Raw genomic sequence first — 19671 nt, 5'->3', positions numbered from 1 at the left:
ACAAGTAGAGACTAGAATGATGGTTACCAGAGGCTAGGGGGAAAAGGGCAGAGGAAGCGGGAATGGGGAGTTACTAGTCAAAGGGTACAAAGTTTCAGCTAGGCAGGAGAAATAAGTTTTGCTATCTCTTGCACAGCAGGGTAACTATAGTCAATGATAAAGCATTGTATATTTCAAAATAAGTAAGAGAGTAACTTTCAAATGTATCAACACAAAAAATGTCAAGTAAGTGAAGTGATGAATATGTTTATTAGCTTGATTTAACCACTTCCCATGTATACATAGATCAAAACATCACATTGTACTGTGTAAATCTAATATGATTTTTCCAATTAAAATAATATAAAATTTAAAAAATCCCATTACAGGCTGGGCGGGGTGGCTCATGCCTGTACTCCAGCATTTTGGTAGGCTGAGGCAGGCAGATCACTTGCACCCAGGGCAACATGGTGAAACCCTGTCTCTACAAAAATTAGCCAGGAGTGGTGGTGTGCACCTGTATTCCCAGATACTTGGGAGGCTGAGGTGAGAGGATCACTTGAGCAAGGAAAGTCGAGGCTGCAGTGGGCAGAGATGGCACCACTGCACTCCAGCCTGGGCCACAGAGTGAGACTCTGTCTCAAAAAATAAATAAATAAAATAGAGAATAAAAATCCCATTATGGTGAATTATTAATACATCATTACATGGTTTCCATACCATGGAGCTATTTCTATAGTGCTTCATGACTTGAATCCCCCCAGAATTGATTACAAAGAACCATGTTATTGTTTTTTAAGACTAACAGGCATAGGACTGATATATATATATATATAGACTTTTAATTGTGTGTTGTTAAATAATGATGGCTATTACCTTCTTAAGCCCTCCCCATCTAAAATACTTCAACAAATGAAACAGAATACTCCAAAATATTTCTAAATTTCCAGGAGAAATTTCAAAATTATACTAAATGATTGAGGGTGACAGATTTGAAGTTGCTTATACAAAGCACTTTTTCTCTATTCTGTTGAAAGCTTTTTACTTACTAAATTCATATGAAGAACAACAATTAGTTGCTTAATTTTCCTTATGCAACTTGTAGCTATGCATTTATGGGAAACAAATATTCTGACAAAATACGATTATGCTGCCCAATGGAATAAATTATACACGGGTTTCACTTTCTTAGTGTTCAGCTTACCAGATGTTGCTACAAGATAAGCACTTTAAAACTCACTGGCTTAAGCACAATTCAAACTTGCAAAATTGTGGAACCAAACCAAAAGCCCATCAATCAACTAGTGAATAAAGAAACTGGTACATATATATGATGGAATACTACACAGCCATAAAAAGGAATGAATTAACAGCACTTGCAGTAACCTGGATGAAATTGGAGACTATTATTCTAAATGATGTGACTCAGGAATGGAAAATCAAACATCATATGTTCTCACTGATACGTGGGAGCCGAGCTGTGAGGACGCAGAGGAATGAGAGTGATACAATGGACTTTGGGGACTTGGAGGAGAAGAGTAGGAGGGGGGCAAGGGAAAAAAGACTACAAATATGGTGCAGTGTATACTGCTTGGGTGGTGGCTGCACCAAAATCTCACAAATCATCACTAAAGAACTTATTCATGTAACCAGATACCACCAGTACTCCAATAACTTATGGGGAAAAAACCCCAACTCACTGGCTTAGATTTATCACATCCTAAAAAAATCTAAATTTCATAATAGCTAGATTATTATTCACGTCACATCACTGTGGTATCTGACTCCCCTAGTATAGCTCTAAATACACAATAACTCAATTAGCCATTCTGCGAATTTCTTTAAATGTCATGTCTTTTATTGTTAATTATTTAAAGCATAATATTATTGTGATAATTTCCATTCCAATATTTTTAAAAAGTATGTACATATTTAAAAATCAGCAGTACAGAAGAGTACCAGTTGAAAAGTTTCTACTTGTATTAGTCTGCTTGGGCTGCCATAACAAAATACCACAGACTGGGTGACTTAAACAACAGAAATTTATTTTCTTACAGTTCTGGAAGTTAGAAGTTCAAGATCAATGTCCTGTGAGGGTTGATTTCTGGGGAGACTTCTCTTCTTGACTTGTAGACATCTGCCTTCTTGCTGTGTGCATGGGAGTGCGGAGGAGGGACAGCTCTTCTTTATTTTTTAAAAAAGTTTATTTTCAATTATTATGGGTACATAACAGATATATATATTTATGGGGTACATGCGATGTTTTGATACAGGCATGCAATGTGTAATAATCACATCAGGGTAATTGGGGTATTCATCCTCTTGAGGACGACAGCTCTACTGGTTTAAAGCCCCATCCTTGTGATACCATTTAACCTTAATTGCTTCCCTAAAGGCCCTACCTCCAAATATAGCCACATTGAGAGTTAGGGCTTCAGCATATAAATTTAGGGGAGACATAGCTCAGTCCTAATATCACTCAGTCCCTAAGTCCAAATTCCAGAGAAAACCACTTCAAGCTATTTTCTGATTTTAGTCACTGTAATTGTATTATATACTTATGTACTTGTTTTCTGAACGATAAATATTTAGACATATCTTTTGGCTACATATAATGAAGATTAGGAAATTACAACTGACCTTTGAACAATACGGGTTTGAACTGCATGGGTCTACTTACAGGCAGATTTTTTTCTACCTCTGCTACCCCTGAGACAGCAAGACCAACCCCTCCTCTTCCTCCTCCTCCTCAACCTGCTCAGTGTGAAGACGATGAAGACTTTTATGGTGATCCACTTCCACTTAATTAATAGTAAATATATTTTCTGTCCTTATGATTTTCTTAATAACATTTTCTTTTCTCTAACTCGCTTTATTGTAAGAACATAGTATGTTATACATATACAAAATATGTGTTAATCAACTGTTTACGTTATTGGTAAGGCTTCTAGTGATCAGTAGGGTATTAGTGGCTAAGTTTCTGGGGGATGAAAGGTTATATTCAGATCTTCAACTCCAGTTTTGTTTTTTTTTTTATTCTGGAGGCATTGATGATGTTGCTCTGTTGTCTTCTAGTTTATACTGTTATTAATATCTTTTCCAGTGTCTACTTTTCTTTCTTGATTCTCCCTCAAGCATTTAAGGTTTGCCTTTTACTTTCGGTGTTCTGACATTTTATAAGTGCTGTTCTGCCCATGTGCCTTTTCATTCATCGCCTTTTGCACTAAGTGGACACTATCAATCTTTACCAGCTTTGGAAAATTTTCTCCTTCTGTTTCCTTGATGATTATGCCTTCTACGTTTTCCTTAGGACTCCTCTTGGACAGATGTTTGGCTTGGAGACGGATCCTTTGCATCTTTTAACTTTTGTCTTATATTTCACACCTTTGTCTACTTGTTCAACATCCCAAGAAATTTCCTCACTTTAACTTCCACTCCTTCTGGTAAAGCTCTTGCTTTGGCAATCTCATTTAAAATTTTCCAAAACTCTTTCTAATTTTTGATTACTATTATTGTTTTAATAGTAATTTTGATTGTTTTTGGGTCTGATATTCTCTCCAATTTCTCTGAAGTTATTAAGTGAAATTAAACAACAATATTCTGTTTATGAATGATCTATTTTCTCTGGAGAAATGTTCTTTTGTTCATTCTGGCCTTGTGTGTGTGTGTGTGTGTGTGTGTGTGTGTCTGTGTGCTATTGATGTGCAGTTTATTTCTCTCAAATATCTGGCAATTCTTGTGTCTCATTTATATTTTTGAGTGAAGAATGAGAGCAGCTAATGTCAGCAGACTGTATAGATCATTTTCCCCAAGATGTTTCTCCCTGACTTCAGGTGGGGGTGGTGGGAGGTGCTGATGGTAACTCCTCAATGATCAGGCTTCACTTATGTGTGAGGGCAGGAAGTGGGCCAGTGGGAGGAGTTCCCTGTTTACAGGAATCATTCGCTTTCTTTGAGATATTAATTGCAGCAAACACTGCATATGTCAGTTATTCCAACTGAATGGAGTGATGGCAGATGGAAGGGTCCAAGTGACATAGACTTTCAATTAATTGCCCTAATTAACCTCAGTCCTGTAACCTTCAGGCTTGGGAGGCTCACTGGGACTCTGCAGGGAAGTACATTCTTCGGCAGCTGCAGCCTTTTCCTGTCAGTGTGTTCTAGGCTGTAACCTCCCGTACAGTTAGTTACCGTCAACTCAAGGCCATAGACCTTCCATCTTTCAGAAAGCTAACAACACGTTTGCTTTGCTGGTGGTTCTATTTCTCCTGTTCACCATGCAGTTTTGGCTTGGTCTCATTTTAAATGTCTTCCCTGTCATGTCGGTGGGATTTGAAAGAAAGTCAGTCTACCACTTGGAGCTGGAACTTTTATAGCTTTTAAAACAGAATGCATTGATGCCAACAAGTTTCTATGGCACCCTTTAGGTACTCAGAATGAATGAGAATCACTCAGTTATGTTATGAAACAGTTTTCTCCTAAAGTAGGAGCATTTGTTCCCAAACATTTATTGTTTTAAAAAAAGTATTGTGGTTATAGTTTTCTTCTTTTTGCCCTGACTTTTACTTTGTTGCCACTCTCACGGTGCTGCCCTGTAAGACCCTCTCCTCATTGGCTGCTTCTTTGATGCAGTAGATTATCCTTAAAGCAAGAGTCAATAAACTTTGGGGGTGTTTTAAGAGACAGCCTTTTGAGAAACATGCATGAGCTTTAGAGAATGAATTGTGTGACCTCCACTGTGACTAGTCTGTGGCCATTTATCCTCAATAATTTGGGTTTATCTTCAGATAATTGAAAGGTGCTAGATAACATGAACTCTGAACAGGCCTTAGAGGTTTATTGTCTTCATTAGCACACTATTTAAATTTCTAGTGTCAATACCAATCATTTGCTTGGTTTTTTCTCTTAGTGATTCCTGTCAATTAATCATAATTCAGTTCACCAGGAGTAAGTTTTTCCACATAAAGACCACTTATGATCGAGACACAATGTTATACTTAAGTTATTAATTGACAGTCAACAATTTATTTATTAATATGGATTCATTAGCAAATGTGCCAATTATTTTTCTTGTCTTCAGTTTTAACACATATAATAGTAACCCCCGAAGAAACTCACAGATTAACAAAAAAGAACAACACTCTAGGACTTGGCACAATTATTCCATAGGAAGAAAATTTATTTCATGTTGTGAGTGCAAATTTTAGTAACAATTCTGTTGAAGTCACTTTTCTAGGACTCTGTTTCCAAAGCATTAGTTCAGCTATTCAAGATGAAACACATTATTTATCAAGATGTGATATTTCGAAATGTCACAGGAGAGAAACACATGACAAAAGGCAACACATTTGTTTAATTTCATTAGTTACAAGCGAACTTCTAGGTAAGTCATAATTTTAGATGTTTATAATATTTCTATTAAGATGTGCAGGTCTCAATGATAGTGATGAGTGGGTATGGCTGTGGAGAGATTCCAGTTGAGTCCAGCAGGGACCATCTGTGGGCACCCATTAACCACACTCCACAATCTTAAAACAACAAAGAGCTTTTATTTCATGGTGTGGATTATGAGCATTCAGAAGTAATGTCATCTCTGCTTGGAGACTTTTCTAGCAGGACATTAGGGGGCTATCATCACAGGTAACCTGGAGAGTACATCTGTAGATAAAGATCCTGACTATTTTAAGTAAATAAAAATTATTGGGGAAAAGAAGTTTTATGTCCAGTGATCAACAGGGCTGGAAAGAGCTGGCAGTTTCAGAAAAGAAGAAACCTCTCTTGACAGCTTTAGTATCATACCGTGGCCTGGAAATGGCAAAAATCATCCCTAAAGACAAGCAAAGTGTTTTGAAGTGACTCTTCATAGTGAAGTAGCAACTCTAAATAGCCAAAATTTGCAACCATTGTTTACTCTTTTATATAAACATGAATCTGTTTTTGGCCTGATAATTATAGCTGGGTAGATCTAGTAATTAAATGAATTATTCAGATCCAGGCGAATATGTTTACTTAATTGAATTTTTGGTTCAGACATCATAATCAAAAGTGAAACAAAGGAAAAATTTCCTGGGTCATATGTCTAGGCTTCAAGGACTAGGAGTCAGCAGCCCTACAAAATAGGAAAAACAGATTCTACTTACTTAGTGCTCTCCTTTCTCTTTATCTTAGAAATATATATTTGAGGGAGAGGGATGTATTAGAGTTTTAAAATTGGAAGAAGCTATTGGACTCCTTCATTTCTACAGATTTAAGTCCCATAGTTAATTAGTGTCCAGCCTGTTTTATTAATCAACAGGGGATTGAGTGTGCTCTGCCCATAATTCCCACTTATTGCTACTCAGAAAGACTTCCTAGAGTTCACATCTTTTATGCTATGAGGCTGCCCAAGAAGAGCAATTCTTAGTTTGCTAGGCCACATAAGCTGAAATCTTGCCAGTTTTTCCAGGCAACACATAATAGCTTGGTCACATCAGGTGGATTCTTGTGAAGAGATGATTAATAGGTTGAGTTAAAAAACAAAACAAAGCAAAACAAAACTTAAAGCTAATTCTTACCCTCCTTCATGCCTCATAATAGCTGTTTCTTGTATGACAGCTAGCTGTGTTTGGCTTTTCAGTTTTGAGGAAATCAAGTTCTCTTTGTATCAGGGAACATCTAGTTGAACTGAACCAACATGGGACTGATTTTATCTTGTGGCCACCAACCAAATTAATAGCATTTTCCATTTGCTGAATCTTTAGTATGAAATGTTACACAAAACTGAGAAGCTCTATATTGACATGGCTCAGTTAATATTTACTGAACATCCTACACAATGACATCTCTGGACTTGGCATCAAGAAAGTCTTCTAGATAGTATAGATTATTTTGATTTCACCTGGCATTCAAATATGCTGGTAGCCTAACTTCCTTCTTGGGGGCAATGATTAGGTTAATACTAATCACTCTCTAGAGATAAACTCTTGCCCCATGAAACATTGAAACATCGCCTGCACAAGAGTGAGGGCAGCTATGTGTTGGAGGTGTCGTGGGATTGGAATGCATATTCAGGAAACTATTATTTTGTAAGTTCCCCTACTATTGTGCGTAGTGTAGTGTTAATTTACAAAACCGTTTGCATATACTCTTCTGAGATTTGGCCTTGCTTCTTTGGGGTTAGATGGGAGTTTTCAAGCAGTTCATAGACATCTTGCATGTTGTGGAGACCCTGCCTCATGTCGTGGGTAACCTTTTGAACCTGGATATCAGTGCTGTTCTTTGGAGGAACCCTCTGCCCCCGGTATGCCTGAGCTTGGCGTTTACAGATGCCAAACTTGCTGAGTAGGATGAACACATCCCTCTGGAAGGCCTTGGTGAAAATAGCATAGAGGAATGGATTGGCACAGGAGTTAAGTGGATAGAAGAGTACCAGCAAGATTTTGGAGTTGCTAACAGTGATGAGAGGCTTGTTCAGAATTGCTGACAGAGCATAGAACGAGATTGGGGCCATGCACATGAAGTCAGTGAAGATCAACACAGCCATCCTCTTGGCAATTTTGGTATCTTTGTCCCCTGGGTTGTACTGCGGATTTCGGACTGTGATGTAGATCTTCACATAACAGCAGCAGACGATGACGAAGGCAACTATGTTGAGCGTCAGAACAAAAACAATATATGCCAGAGCAAGAGGGGTCTCGGTGTCCATGGGCAGGCAGATGCTGACTTTGGCATAGCTACTTATTCCTACCAAAGGGAGCAGGGCGAGAAGGAAGCAGCAAACCCAGCCCCCAACCATGATGGCACATGCGTGCCTGAGGCGGATCTTCCGGTCCAGGCGCATGGCGAAGGTGATGGCATACCAGCGCTCCAGGGTGATGACCGTCAGTGTATACACTGACAACTCGCTCGCAAAGACAGTGAAGAAACCAGCCGTGTTGCACCCAGGGCCTGTCTGCCAGTCGATGGCATGGTTGTAGTACTCAGAGTGAGTGTAGAGGTCTACAGAGGCGATGAGGAGCAGGTACATCCCCATGCAGAAATCCGCAAAGGCCAGGTTGCACATGAGAAAGCGGGGGACATTCAGTTTGTAGTGGCTGGTGAGGAGAATAAGCAGGACAAAGACATTGCCCAGGAGAGCCAGCAGACTTACGAACCACACCACAATTCTCAGGAACTTATAGCCCATTATGTCTTCACACGGGTTGAACTCATCGGACTTGGGGGTACACACCATGTCTTCATTGTCCCCACACACGGTGTAGTCATAATGGTTGTCAAAAGCTTGTAGAGTCTCTTCCTGGGGGTTTTTGAGCTCCTGGCCAAAACCAATGATCTCATCCTCTTGTTCTTCAAAGAAGACGTAATAATGAGCGTTGTTATGAGTATCCTGGAACTTGGACTTTTCCTTGTACCCAACAATGCTGTCACCCAGATTCTCTTCATATTCCTGGTGGAGGGGGCTATTCAAGGCATTCACAGATTTTCTCTGGCGCAAGCTCTGCATACTGCTCTCATTACACATCAAGGACTCAAGGATTCTGCAAGGCAACAGAAAAGAGTCAGTGCCAGGCTGGGCGCGGTGGCTCATGACTGTAATCCCAGCACTTTGGGAGGCCAAGGCAGGTGGATTGCTTGAGCCTAGGAGTTTGAGACCAGCTTGGGCAACATGGTGAAATCCCATCTCTATAAAAAATGCAAACATTGGCTGGGCATGGAGGTATGTGCCTATGGTCCTAGCTACTCGGGAGGCTGAGGTGGGAAAAATCACCTGAGCCTGGGGAGGTCAAAGCTGAGTGAGGCAAGATCAGGCCACTATACTCTAGCCTGGGTGACAGAGTGAGACCCTGTCTCAAAAAAAAAAAAAAAAAAAAAGAGTGCTTGCTTAAAACCCACGAGTGGTTCCCACATTTACAAAAATATGCAAACTACTTACTGTGATGTACATAATTCTATAAGGTTCTATAGGATCCAGGCAGGCCTGTTTCTGTGACATCATTCCTATTACCTCCCCTCCCCTACTGCGGTCCGGTGGCATTGGTCTTATTTCTCTTCTGCAACCACTTCAAGAACAGTGATTAAAAAAAAAAAAAAAGTGGCCAGGTGTGCTGGCTCACACCTGTAGTGACTCAATCCCAGCACTTTGGGAGGCCGAGGCAGGCAGATCACTTGAGGTCAGGAGCTCGAACCAGCCTGGCCGACATGGTGAAACCCCATCTCTACTGAGAATACAAAAATTAGCTGGGCGTGGTGGCACGTGCCTGTAATTCCAGCTACTTGGGAGGCTGAGGCAGGAGAATCGCTTAAACCTGGGAGGTGGAGGTTGCAGTGAGTCAAGATTGCACCACTGCATTCCAGCCTGAGTGGCAACAGAGTGAGACTCTGTTTAAAAAAAAAAAAAAAATGTGGATGCTGGAGCCGGTCGCCTTGGTGGGAACCTGGCTCTATTATTGACTAGCTTGGGTAGGCCCATGAAGTTTGGTTAACTCATTTGTAACATGGGGCAATGGGAGTGACTATTTCATATAGCGTCATTAAAGGATTCAATGAATTTATCTTTTTAAGGCTCTTACAATAGCACCTGTAGCTTTGTGAGTGCCATATGATGGTTATTGTTATTATTATTATTATTCCTATTCAAAGCTCCAAAACCCTATGTTCCCATTGCCTGAAAAACCCATGGCTGCCTCTACTCATCATTATTTAGTTTCAAACTGAATATTTTAAAAATAAAAAATTTATGTATTTTTAGTAGATACAGGGTTTCACCATGTTGGCCATTAGTAGATACAGGGTTTCACCATGTTGGCCAGGCTGGGCTCGAACTCTTGACCTCAAGTGATCCGCCCACCTCGGCCTCCCAAAGTGCTAGGATTACAGAAGTGAGCCACTGCCCCCGGCCAGCCTGTTTATTTTCTGACTTCCTCCACTAGACAGTAAGCAAAATACAAGAGGGAATTCTTGTCTGTTCTATTCACAACAGCCAGGCACATAGAAGGTGCTCAGTAAATATCTGTTTAACAAATGAACAAATGGACACTACCATACAGGCATACTTGTGGAAATAAGATTTAGTTTTTTCCTTGCTCACTAGACTCACAACAAAAGGGATTCTTTAACTTGCCTCAGCTGCTGAGCAGATTTTGATTGATCTCTTGGGTTCTGGTTAAAATGTCCAATGGACTTGCTCTTCTCAACTGGAGGCTAAGGAGAAATCTAGACCCTGCCCCTGAGGTCCACTTAAGCCTCCCACCCAGCCCTTGTCCAGTCCTTCTCAATGCTGCATGGCATCAGTGTAGAGTCCACTATCACCATCCTCTACCCAACTCCTGGCCTTTTGCAGTCCATATTGACCTTTTTTGTGTGTGTGTTTGCGTGTGTGTGTGTGTGACGGAATCTCAGAATCTCGCTTTGTTGTCCAGGCTGGAGTGCACTGGCACGATCTTGGCTCACTGCAACCTCCGCCTACCAGGTTCAAGCAATTCTTCTGCCTCAGCCTCCCCAGTAGCTGGGATTACAGGCACCAACCACCACATCCGGCTAATTTTGTTTTTTGTATTTTTAGTAGAGATGGGATTTCACCATGTTGGCCTGGCTAGTCTCGAACTACTGACCTCAGGTGATCTGGCCGCCCCAGCCTCCCAAAGTGCTGGGATTACAGGCGTGAGCCGCCGTGCCCGGCCGCCATATTGGCCTTCTTGGTATGGCTGTTTTAGCTTCTGCCCTCACACCTAGATCTGATATTTTCCTGACTGCAATTATGTGTGTAGTAAGTCAATCAGTAAATACATAGAAGCTGAGGAGGACTGAATAGAGATGATGAAGGTGGATTAGGAGAACAGGAGATTGTACAAGACACAATGGGGGAAATAATGCAGAGTAAAAGCAAAAAAGTAAAAGAATCAGAGAAAGCCTGGAGAGAAAATGAAGGCAATTCCTCCTTCGCAGGCTCATAAGCAGCCTGATGTGCACATACTGTATATCATAATTAATATTAATGAAGATCTTATAATATTCCAGGCCATTCCATTCCAGTGTTTTCCATTCAGTTTCTCATTTAGTCTTCTCAAAACTGCTATGAATGATAGCATTACGATCTCCATTCCCAAAGACTCACAGTGGTTACATAACTAGGCTGGGATAACACAGCTTGAAAAATGGCAGAGCTGTGGTATAAACCCAGCTGCCTCCAAAGCCTGCAGCCATGTAACCAGGGAGCTATGACATTTGCAAGGCCCAAACCAATCAGGTAACCCAACTGTTTGTGTTGTTTATAAGTCTGTTCTCGTGGTTGTGGTGTCTGGGGTCTAATATGTGTTGCAGTATCTAATTATGAGTTATACCTGGAAACCGGACATCATGTCTACGTAACCTCTACAAGATTCTATGAGATCTGGTTGTGTTTCTCTCTCCTTTGCCATCTGTCACCTCCTCTGCTCTACAGCTATCCAGCAACATTTGCCTTATTTCTCAGCTGCACCCACTTTGGGTCCACAGGGTCACTGTGTCCCATGGATTTCCTGTTTCATATGGATGCTTCCAATTTCCTCTCCACCTGGTTTTCAAACTAGGAAGCATCTTCTCCAAAACCAAGAAATGAATTCCACTTCCACCAAGGTCTTTTGTCACTTATGCCAGGTCCCTGCCACTTACCCTCTGATTTTCTTCTGATTCTTAAAAGCACAGCAGTGGCTTGGGTAAGAAAGGTCAGCCCGTGTGAGGTGAAGGAAACTCAAGGAAAGTGGAAGTTTCTTAAGAGTCCAGGTGTTTCTTGCTATCAGTTCCTTCAGGTGCTCCAGGCCTTTGGATGGAAGGGTAGTGACACTGGTTTGAGACACGTCTCTGGGAGGCAGAGAACAGAAAAATGCAGAGAGGCAGTGAGCAGCCAGTGCCTTCTCAGCCTTGGCCAGAAACTCAAACAGGCCTGAGGTTAATTGGGAGATGACATGCTTCTTTCTTCTACTGAGTACATAAGCTGAGCTCCTGGTCTAAGGAGGGATGGATATTAGGCTTCTAAGTCTGTGTTACAGGAACTCCTTGGAATTCCAGTATCCAGCAGTACAAATGCTATTTCCACAGTCATTTTATTCTATCCATCACAATACACGCAAACTCTGGGAATCAGAGAGAGATGTCAATTTTACTCTGCAACATGCCACCATGTGACTATGAAAGGGTCTCAAGAGGCAAGAGAAATAAAGTAGAACAGAGACAAAGGGGCCTACCTTGCTATCAGCCACTGTGGGGACTAGAGTTTGGGGACTGATAAACTGCTCACTGATATGAACCAATATCAGTATCATGAAAATCTGACAATGATGCAGACCTTGGAGTCATAACCAGTTACACTGCGAATTCATGACTGACAACAATCCCCCCCCCCCGCCCCGCCCAGTGTCTTTAGAAGACTGTAAATCAATTCTTGGAAAGAAAACTCAAGTGTTGATATTAACAATGTGAAATCAGATTCAAATCACTTCCAAGAACAATGGGTTGGGGGGGTGGTGGTCAGGCTGAGAACAGTGTAGACATCAGTGTTAGTTACTAAAGTAGAATGAATTCATGGCATTAGTGTGGCATTCTCTGCTCTTTTCTGAATCCCAGAGAGTCCAGTTTCCATGTCTTGCTCCATCATTTTTATTGGCACCATGAATAGCTTGAATAAGGCCATGAATATTTAACCTAATATCCCTCCTATTTTATATTTTGTCAATTAAAATATTCCTCATAGAAGATAATTCCATTTAAAATATTTAATATAATTAATAGTATCCAATTAGCAAGTGAATTCCATTATTTTCAATTTCTTACCCCACATCATTGTAATTGGACTTAGCTGGGATTTACATACTCAAGGTTCAAGGCCGTCAGAACATGAAGCTCATGTATTAACCCCATTCTCACCACAGGACTGTGACTCTTGTGAGGAAAGCGTTGGTGCGGTTGCTATTTTGTTTTGTATTTAATTAAAAAAATATATAATCTAGCATTTTCCAAACTTGCCTGGTGGTAAGAATTACCCTTGGCGATGCCGGGTGCGGTAGCTCACTCCTGTAATCCCAGCGCTTTGGGAGGCTGAGGCGGGCGGATCATGAGGTCAGGAGTTCCAGACCAGCATGGCCAACATAGTGAAACCCCATCTCTACTAAAAATACAAAAATTAGCTGGGTACGGTGGCACGTGCCTGTAGTCCTAGCTACTCAGGAGGCTGAGGCGGGAGAATCACTTCAACCCGGGAGGCGGAAGTTGCAGTGAGCTGAGACCATGCCATTGTACTCCAGCCTGGGTGACAAAGTGAGACTCTGTCTCAAAAAAAACAAAAACAAAAACAAACAAACAAACAAAAAAAGCATTACCCTTGGTGCTTGTTCCTATATTAATCCCGGGTGATTTTTACATTAGACACTTATAAACTGGCATAAATAAACACCTTTGCGGGTAGTGAGAGAGTGGAGGGACTTTTGAGCCAGACTTAAGCACAGTTGTGAAGAAAATGAATCTGGGTTTGCTCTCCTGCATCATCTGTCCTTTTTGAGGCATGTCTTTCTCTTTTAGCTGTGCTGTCTTCAAGGTGTGGCCATCTTTCAATTCCAGCTTTCTGGAAGCATCTTAGGTTGCTCTTCCCAATGATGCTTTCATGTCAGTGAAACGGGAGAGCATCTCATGGCTCATTTCCCTGCTTTGTTGTCTGCCAGATACACTGATTGTGTGTATTCATCTGAAAGAGTTGATCCAAGTAATGTGCTTGCATTTTAATACATATTTCTTGAGAAAACATGTTAGTAATTATTTCAGTTACTGCGTGACAAAACACCCAAAAACTAAGCGGCATAAATCAACGATCTTTTTATTATGAGCATAGGTTTTATGGATAATGAATTTGAACAGTGAATGGTGGGGATAGGTTGTCTCTGTTCTGTGATGTCTGGGGCATCAGCTGGGAAGATCTGGAGTCTGGGGTGACTCAATGCCTGGGGGTTGGGATTATCTGCAATTTCCTTCACTGCCATGTCTGGTGCCAGGGCTGAGGTGACTCAAAGACTGAGCTCAGCTGGGACTGCTGCTGTGGCTACTCCATGTGGCTTGACCTTCCCACATTACATCAGCCAGATTCTAAGAGAACTATCAAATTCAAGGGCAGAGGACATACAGTCCACCTCTTAATGGGAAGAGTGTCAAAGAATTCGGTGCCTTCTTTTAAAACTGCCCTAATGTTCTAAGTGATGGAGACAGCATTGAGGCAGATAATTTGGGGAAAAACTGGCAGTTTATCACTCTGCAAATCAGCATTTCTAGTCCAGGGATCACTCTGGACCAGCATCAGAATCACCTCTAATACTGACTGAGACACATCCCAGACCAAATGAATTATAATCTCTGTTTGTGGAGCCTGGGAATCTGCATTATTTAAGATGCTCTCCAGGTGATTCAGAAGCTGGTTTCAATTCTCAAAGCATTTTTAGGAAGCAGGCAGATACTAAAATTCAGACAAAGAAATAAGGGATGTTGTGTCCAAAAAGATACAGTGAACCAAGGGTGGAGTCATAACTATCATTTGGGTCTGGAGTTCTCAGCTTCAGTGTCCCAGGCGCTAGCCTTCACTTTCAGGTCTTTGGAGTCTTTGAACACAGATCCAGGTGCAGTAACTCTCCATGGACTCATTAGGAATCTGGGAGGGAAGATTTGATTCCAAAGTTTGTCTGAGTATATGTAATGACGTATCCCAGGTGGCCTCTAAGTTAGGTCCCACTCAGGCTGAACTGGGAGGGTGCTTGGGCAGGCAAGGAGAAAGTAGATGTTAGGAAATGTGGGTGCTTGGCATATGGTAGGTGCTCAATAATTGTTAATTTCCTCCTTGTTCCAATTTGAAGTTTATCTGAGCTCAAGCCAAAAGCAATGAAGTTGGCAAATACAGCTCCAGTCCAGACCTCAACTTGTATATCCAACTCCTTATTTGATATCTCCACCTGGATGCCTCACAGGCATCTCCAACTTAATAGGGTCTTTCAAAACTTAGCTTTTCATCCCTTGCCCTTGGCTTAACCTGCTCCTCCTCTATTTCCCCACAACATGGTAATTGACACTCTCATCCACTTGATTGTTCAAATTAGTAACCTTGGAATCACTACAACATGTTGGATTTCCTCAAGACCATTGTCCCATCCACATTTAATCTTGCAAAACACCTATGATTCTGAACTCCAAAGGAATCTCAAATCCATGTATTTGCATCTCCAGTGTAAGCTTTCTAGTCCAAGCTAACATTATCTCTTACTGCAATATCTTTCCTGTCCACTTTTATTCTTTTTCAATCCATTCCTCACATAGTAGCCAGAGTGATCATAACATATGAATTGAGTAATGTCACTTTCCTGCCTAAAGGCCTGCAGTGACTTCTCAACGTACCATGAATAACATCCATGCTTCCTACCATGCCCTTTAAGGTCTTGCAGATTTAGCACTGGACTACCTCTGTAGTCTCATCTCAGAGCTCTAAGGCCACTTACAGACAAAATTAGAATCTATTATACTTGAAGACATCTTAATCCTCACTTGTCATCGTTCTAAGTATCCATTAGGCATGCTGCACCTTAAGTGTTCCTGTGCACTCCACCCACACTATCTCTGCACTTTCAGGGTCAAGCAGGGGGAACAACTGCCTTTTTTCTTTTTTGATTTAACCACCCTTGCAGTGATCTGCAGTTTTAATCAGACAGTCTGGTTGCTATCAGACAGAAAGGTAGGAGCTCCTCTATACTTCTCTATGGATCTAGCACTGCCTCTCCACTCAAAATATCTCAAATAGAATGATTCTTGCCTTGAAGCCTACTGGAATTTCTTTATTTCTTGTCTTCCATCTACCCTTTTCCAGGGCTTGAAGCTTCAATGTCCTTGTGGAGTCTCTCTTGCCCTTGCCCTACATTCATGCCGTGAATATTTACAACAACATGAAATTGTGCTAAGAACCCCCCACCCGATCAGATGTCAGCCCAGCTGTTGCACATCTACAATTTCATGGTTCTCATTGCTACCACCTTAGTTTAGGTCTGAACTACATTTCACCTGAGTTTTGCAAAAACTTCGTGACTGGTCTCAGAAATCTTCCACTATTCCGATCTTAGGAACTTAGGAAAGAATGTTTTTTCTAAAGGACATTAGGAAAGACTTAGGAAAGAATATCTTTTCTAAAACACAGATCTTATATTGCTTTCCAGCTTGAAATCCATGCCTCCTCTAATATCTACAGAATGAAGTTCAAGCTTCTTAGGAGACTATTTCCCCTCTCCCCAGTGGGAGTCTCTTTCTGAATCTTGTGTCATCTTTTTTCTCGATTTTCTCTCCTAGAGCACATTTTCAAGTAATTTCTTAGGCCGTGTGAAGGAGATATTTTCTGAGTCTTTGCATGTCTGAAAATGACCTTTTTTTTCTACCCTTATATTCAATTGGTACTTTAGCTGGCTATAAAATTTAAGGTTGCAAATCGCCTTTCTTCAGAATTTTAAAGGCTTTATCCTATTCTAGCACCCAGTGATGCTTTTGGTAAGTATGACACCATTCAAATTCTTATTCTTTGGTCATTGACTTGTTATTACTTCTGGAAGCTTCTCAGACCTTCTCTTTATCCCTGGTGTGACATTTCATGAAGGTGTACCTTGATAGGAATCTTTTTCCATTTATTATAATGGGCACTGGGGGAAGAGAGGCCCCTTCAATCTGAAGACCTTTGTTCTTCACCGCTAGGAAATTTTCTTGTATTGTTTCTGGGATAACTTATTCTCATTTTATCTGTTTTGTCTCTGGAATTCTTAATAAGAGGAAAAGTCACCTCCTGGTCCCTCAGACATATCTCCATTTTTTCTTGGAATTTTCTCCTATTACTTTTATTAAATTGCCTGGTAAAATTCCTTGAGTGCATCTTCCATCTCTTCTATTAAATTTTTAATTTTAGCTTCATGAGAGCTGGAATACTGCCTGTTCTGTTTATTGCCATATTTTTGGTACCTAGACTGGTGTTTAGCCAACAGAAGACTCTAAACACATACTTGTCAAATACCTGAATAGACTTTTTAAGAGCACTTTCTTGTGTTCTGTTCCTTTTAATAACAGCGTATTTGGTCGGGTGTGGTGGCTCACATCTGTAATCCCAGCACTTTGGGAGGCCGAGGCGGGTGGATCACCTGAGGTTGGGAGTTCGAGACCAGCCTGACCAACATGGAGAAACTGGTATCTACTAAAAATTCAAAATTAGCCGGGCATGGTGGCACATGCCTGTAATCCCAGCTACTCAGGAGGCTGAGGCAGGAGAAAATCGCTTGAACCCGGGAGGTGGAGGTCACGGTGAGCCAAGATCATGCCATTGCACTCCAGCCTGGGTAACAAGAGCAAAACTCCTTCTAAAAATAAATAAATAAATAAAAAAGAATAAAAAATAAAATAAAACCAGTGTATTTGAGGAAGCATACCCCTTTGTTTAGGAACATGGGTTTTAAATTCACACTATCTGGACTTAAATCCTGGCTTCTGCGCTTACTATCAGTCACTTAAACTTTGTGTGCTGCAGTTTCCTTATCTTGAGTTTGTTGAACAGTAACTCTTAGTGTGTTCTCAATAAATATTAGCTATTATTTTTATTATTATCATGATTGTTATAGTAATAGGGATGAAATGTGTTCTCAGATTTATCTCAGGTCCTTTATTATTGCTTTGTTAAAGGTTCCTTTCTCTTTTCTGTGATGTCTTTGATTTCTCCAGGCTCATTTCCCTGCCATTTGTGTATCTTGGTTTTGATCTTCCATATTAGGAGCATTCTTTGACTGGAGATCTCTGGTTGCACACATTCATATTTAAGAGGGTGCTTTTCTGTTGGCAGACTTTGCTTTAGGGTAATTATGTAGGGAGCTGGCCATTATGTTGGTAGACCCTAAAGTGCCAGAATGTAAATGTCTTTTTTGTTTTAGGATTTCTCAACCTCTTCAGCTTAGTGGGGAGGTACTTGGCTGTTGGAATTTTGCATAAATAGAGTACAGGATTAATGTTTCCAGATATAAACTTTCAGTTAACCCTTCTGTTTTCAGTCCCATGTCTTACTCTTCCCACATGCCATACCCATCACCTCTAAGTCCCATTCCTCCCAGAGATTTTACAGAGCAAGACAGCAGTCTCTGACTACGCTCCCTCTGAGTACTGTGAGTTTTGCCTTCCTTCTTTTCTATTTTTCTTCCTTCTGAATTCTGTAGCTCTTCAGACCATGGATGGGCTCTCACCTGTCTTCTGTAAATGTATGTGTAGTAAAAATTCTTGTGGATGTATAAATAGGAAAAACTCATTTCTCATCTTTTTAAGGGGATCTCAGGAGGGAGAGAAAATAAAATCTTAGGTTTAATGCTTCATCTTTAACTTTTAATCACTACTGTATTTAGCACACAGAACTGTGCAAGAGCTTGGAACAAATACTTGTTGAGTACTGAGCCACATTTGATAGTCTCCCAATTCTGGAGTTTTCAGAGAATAAATCTCAGTCTGAAGAGATCCTCAAACTCAACAAGTCAGGAATCATTTTAAGTTATTTGAGGCTGTATTTTTTCCCACTCACCCAAAGTTTTATTTGGTTACTTCAAATCCAGGATTTTTAAATAGTGTGTACCTTCTTTCCTAAAATAAACCTGTCAACATGTAGTAATTTTTTTTTTTCTGAGTAAGAAGAATATAAAGAGTTGTTATGGGTGATGAAGGGGTCTGAAATCACTTGTGGATGTAGCCATATGGATAGAAAGCTACAAGCTGGAGGGCTTCCCTCTGTTTTGTTGACTCTGGCACTCTCTTCAAAGAGCTCATCAAGCAATGGGCATTGAACTCCATGAGAATTTGTCTCTAGCAAGTATTTACTCGCAAATCAGAATGCAGCTGAGCTGAGTCTGGCAGATGGTTTGAAGTCTAATTGCCTAGGTCGTGGGAATAATCTCGAGTTAAGTGTCTAATGAAAGTAACAGGACCTGAATTTGGAGAGAGTGAGTCCTGCAGTGTTATATACAGAAAAGAATATCGTGAGATTTTAATGATGCCAGGAAAAAAAAGAGCTAACTACGTTGAATGTCATAGGAAGAGCAAATTGCACCTCAAAAGCAATTGGGCACTCTAGTATCCCCAAACATTGGAACTATTTTTATTTTTTGAGAGATATTTTGTCATTGATTATTATTTAAGATTAACATGATAAATTCAATTGCAAATTAAAGAAGCACTAATTGGCTTGCCAATGTTCCAACAGAAATTGCAAGTGTCTTTTCTGTTTGCTTGTCATGAAAGTAGGTTTTCCCAAAGGTCAATATGTGGAAGCTGCTCCATTATAAATGTGCAGTTACATCTCTAAATTGGTAGATGAAATGCATCTAGGAGCAGAAAGATTAATTTACTGTTTAAAATACAATGTAATTAATTTATTAATATTGAATTGAAAAATAAGTTAAAGGTTTAAAAGGTATAAATTCAAAACAGTGAGCTTGTCTATTAATATATTTAAATAATTTAGAAATGCAATATGCATTTATTTAGCAAGTACAGAATGTATTGATTGCTGTCTATGTCTCAAGTATAGTTCTAGAAGCTAGGGCTATAGTAGCAAACTAAACAGGCAGAAATTCCTGCTGTCCTCATGCTTACATTCTAGTGGAGAAAAAGGTAATTTTTTCTTAAAAAAGTGAAGACATACAGTATGTTA

The 19671-nt window shown here is 40.4% G+C and overlaps 1 protein-coding gene across 1 annotated transcript in view; it reads right to left on the bottom strand.

Moving 5' to 3' along the window:
- Positions 1-5147: 5147 nt before the first annotated feature.
- TSHR (thyroid stimulating hormone receptor) overlaps positions 5148-19671 on the bottom strand; it is a 183059-nt gene continuing 168535 nt past the window's right edge. Inside the window, exons 9-10 of the mRNA XM_054449613.2 lie at positions 11607-11795; positions 5148-8494 (exon numbers count right to left, since the gene is read on the bottom strand). Coding sequence (XP_054305588.1) covers positions 7081-8494; positions 11607-11795 — 1603 coding nt within the window. The 3' untranslated portion in view covers positions 5148-7080. The remainder of the gene's footprint in view (positions 8495-11606; positions 11796-19671) is intronic.

Source organism: Pongo pygmaeus, chromosome 15 (genome assembly GCF_028885625.2).
Source record: "Pongo pygmaeus isolate AG05252 chromosome 15, NHGRI_mPonPyg2-v2.0_pri, whole genome shotgun sequence".
Lineage (NCBI taxonomy): Eukaryota > Metazoa > Chordata > Mammalia > Primates > Hominidae > Pongo > Pongo pygmaeus.
The sequence above is the reverse complement of the archived record's forward strand: the minus strand, read 5'-3'. Positions and strand labels throughout refer to the sequence as shown.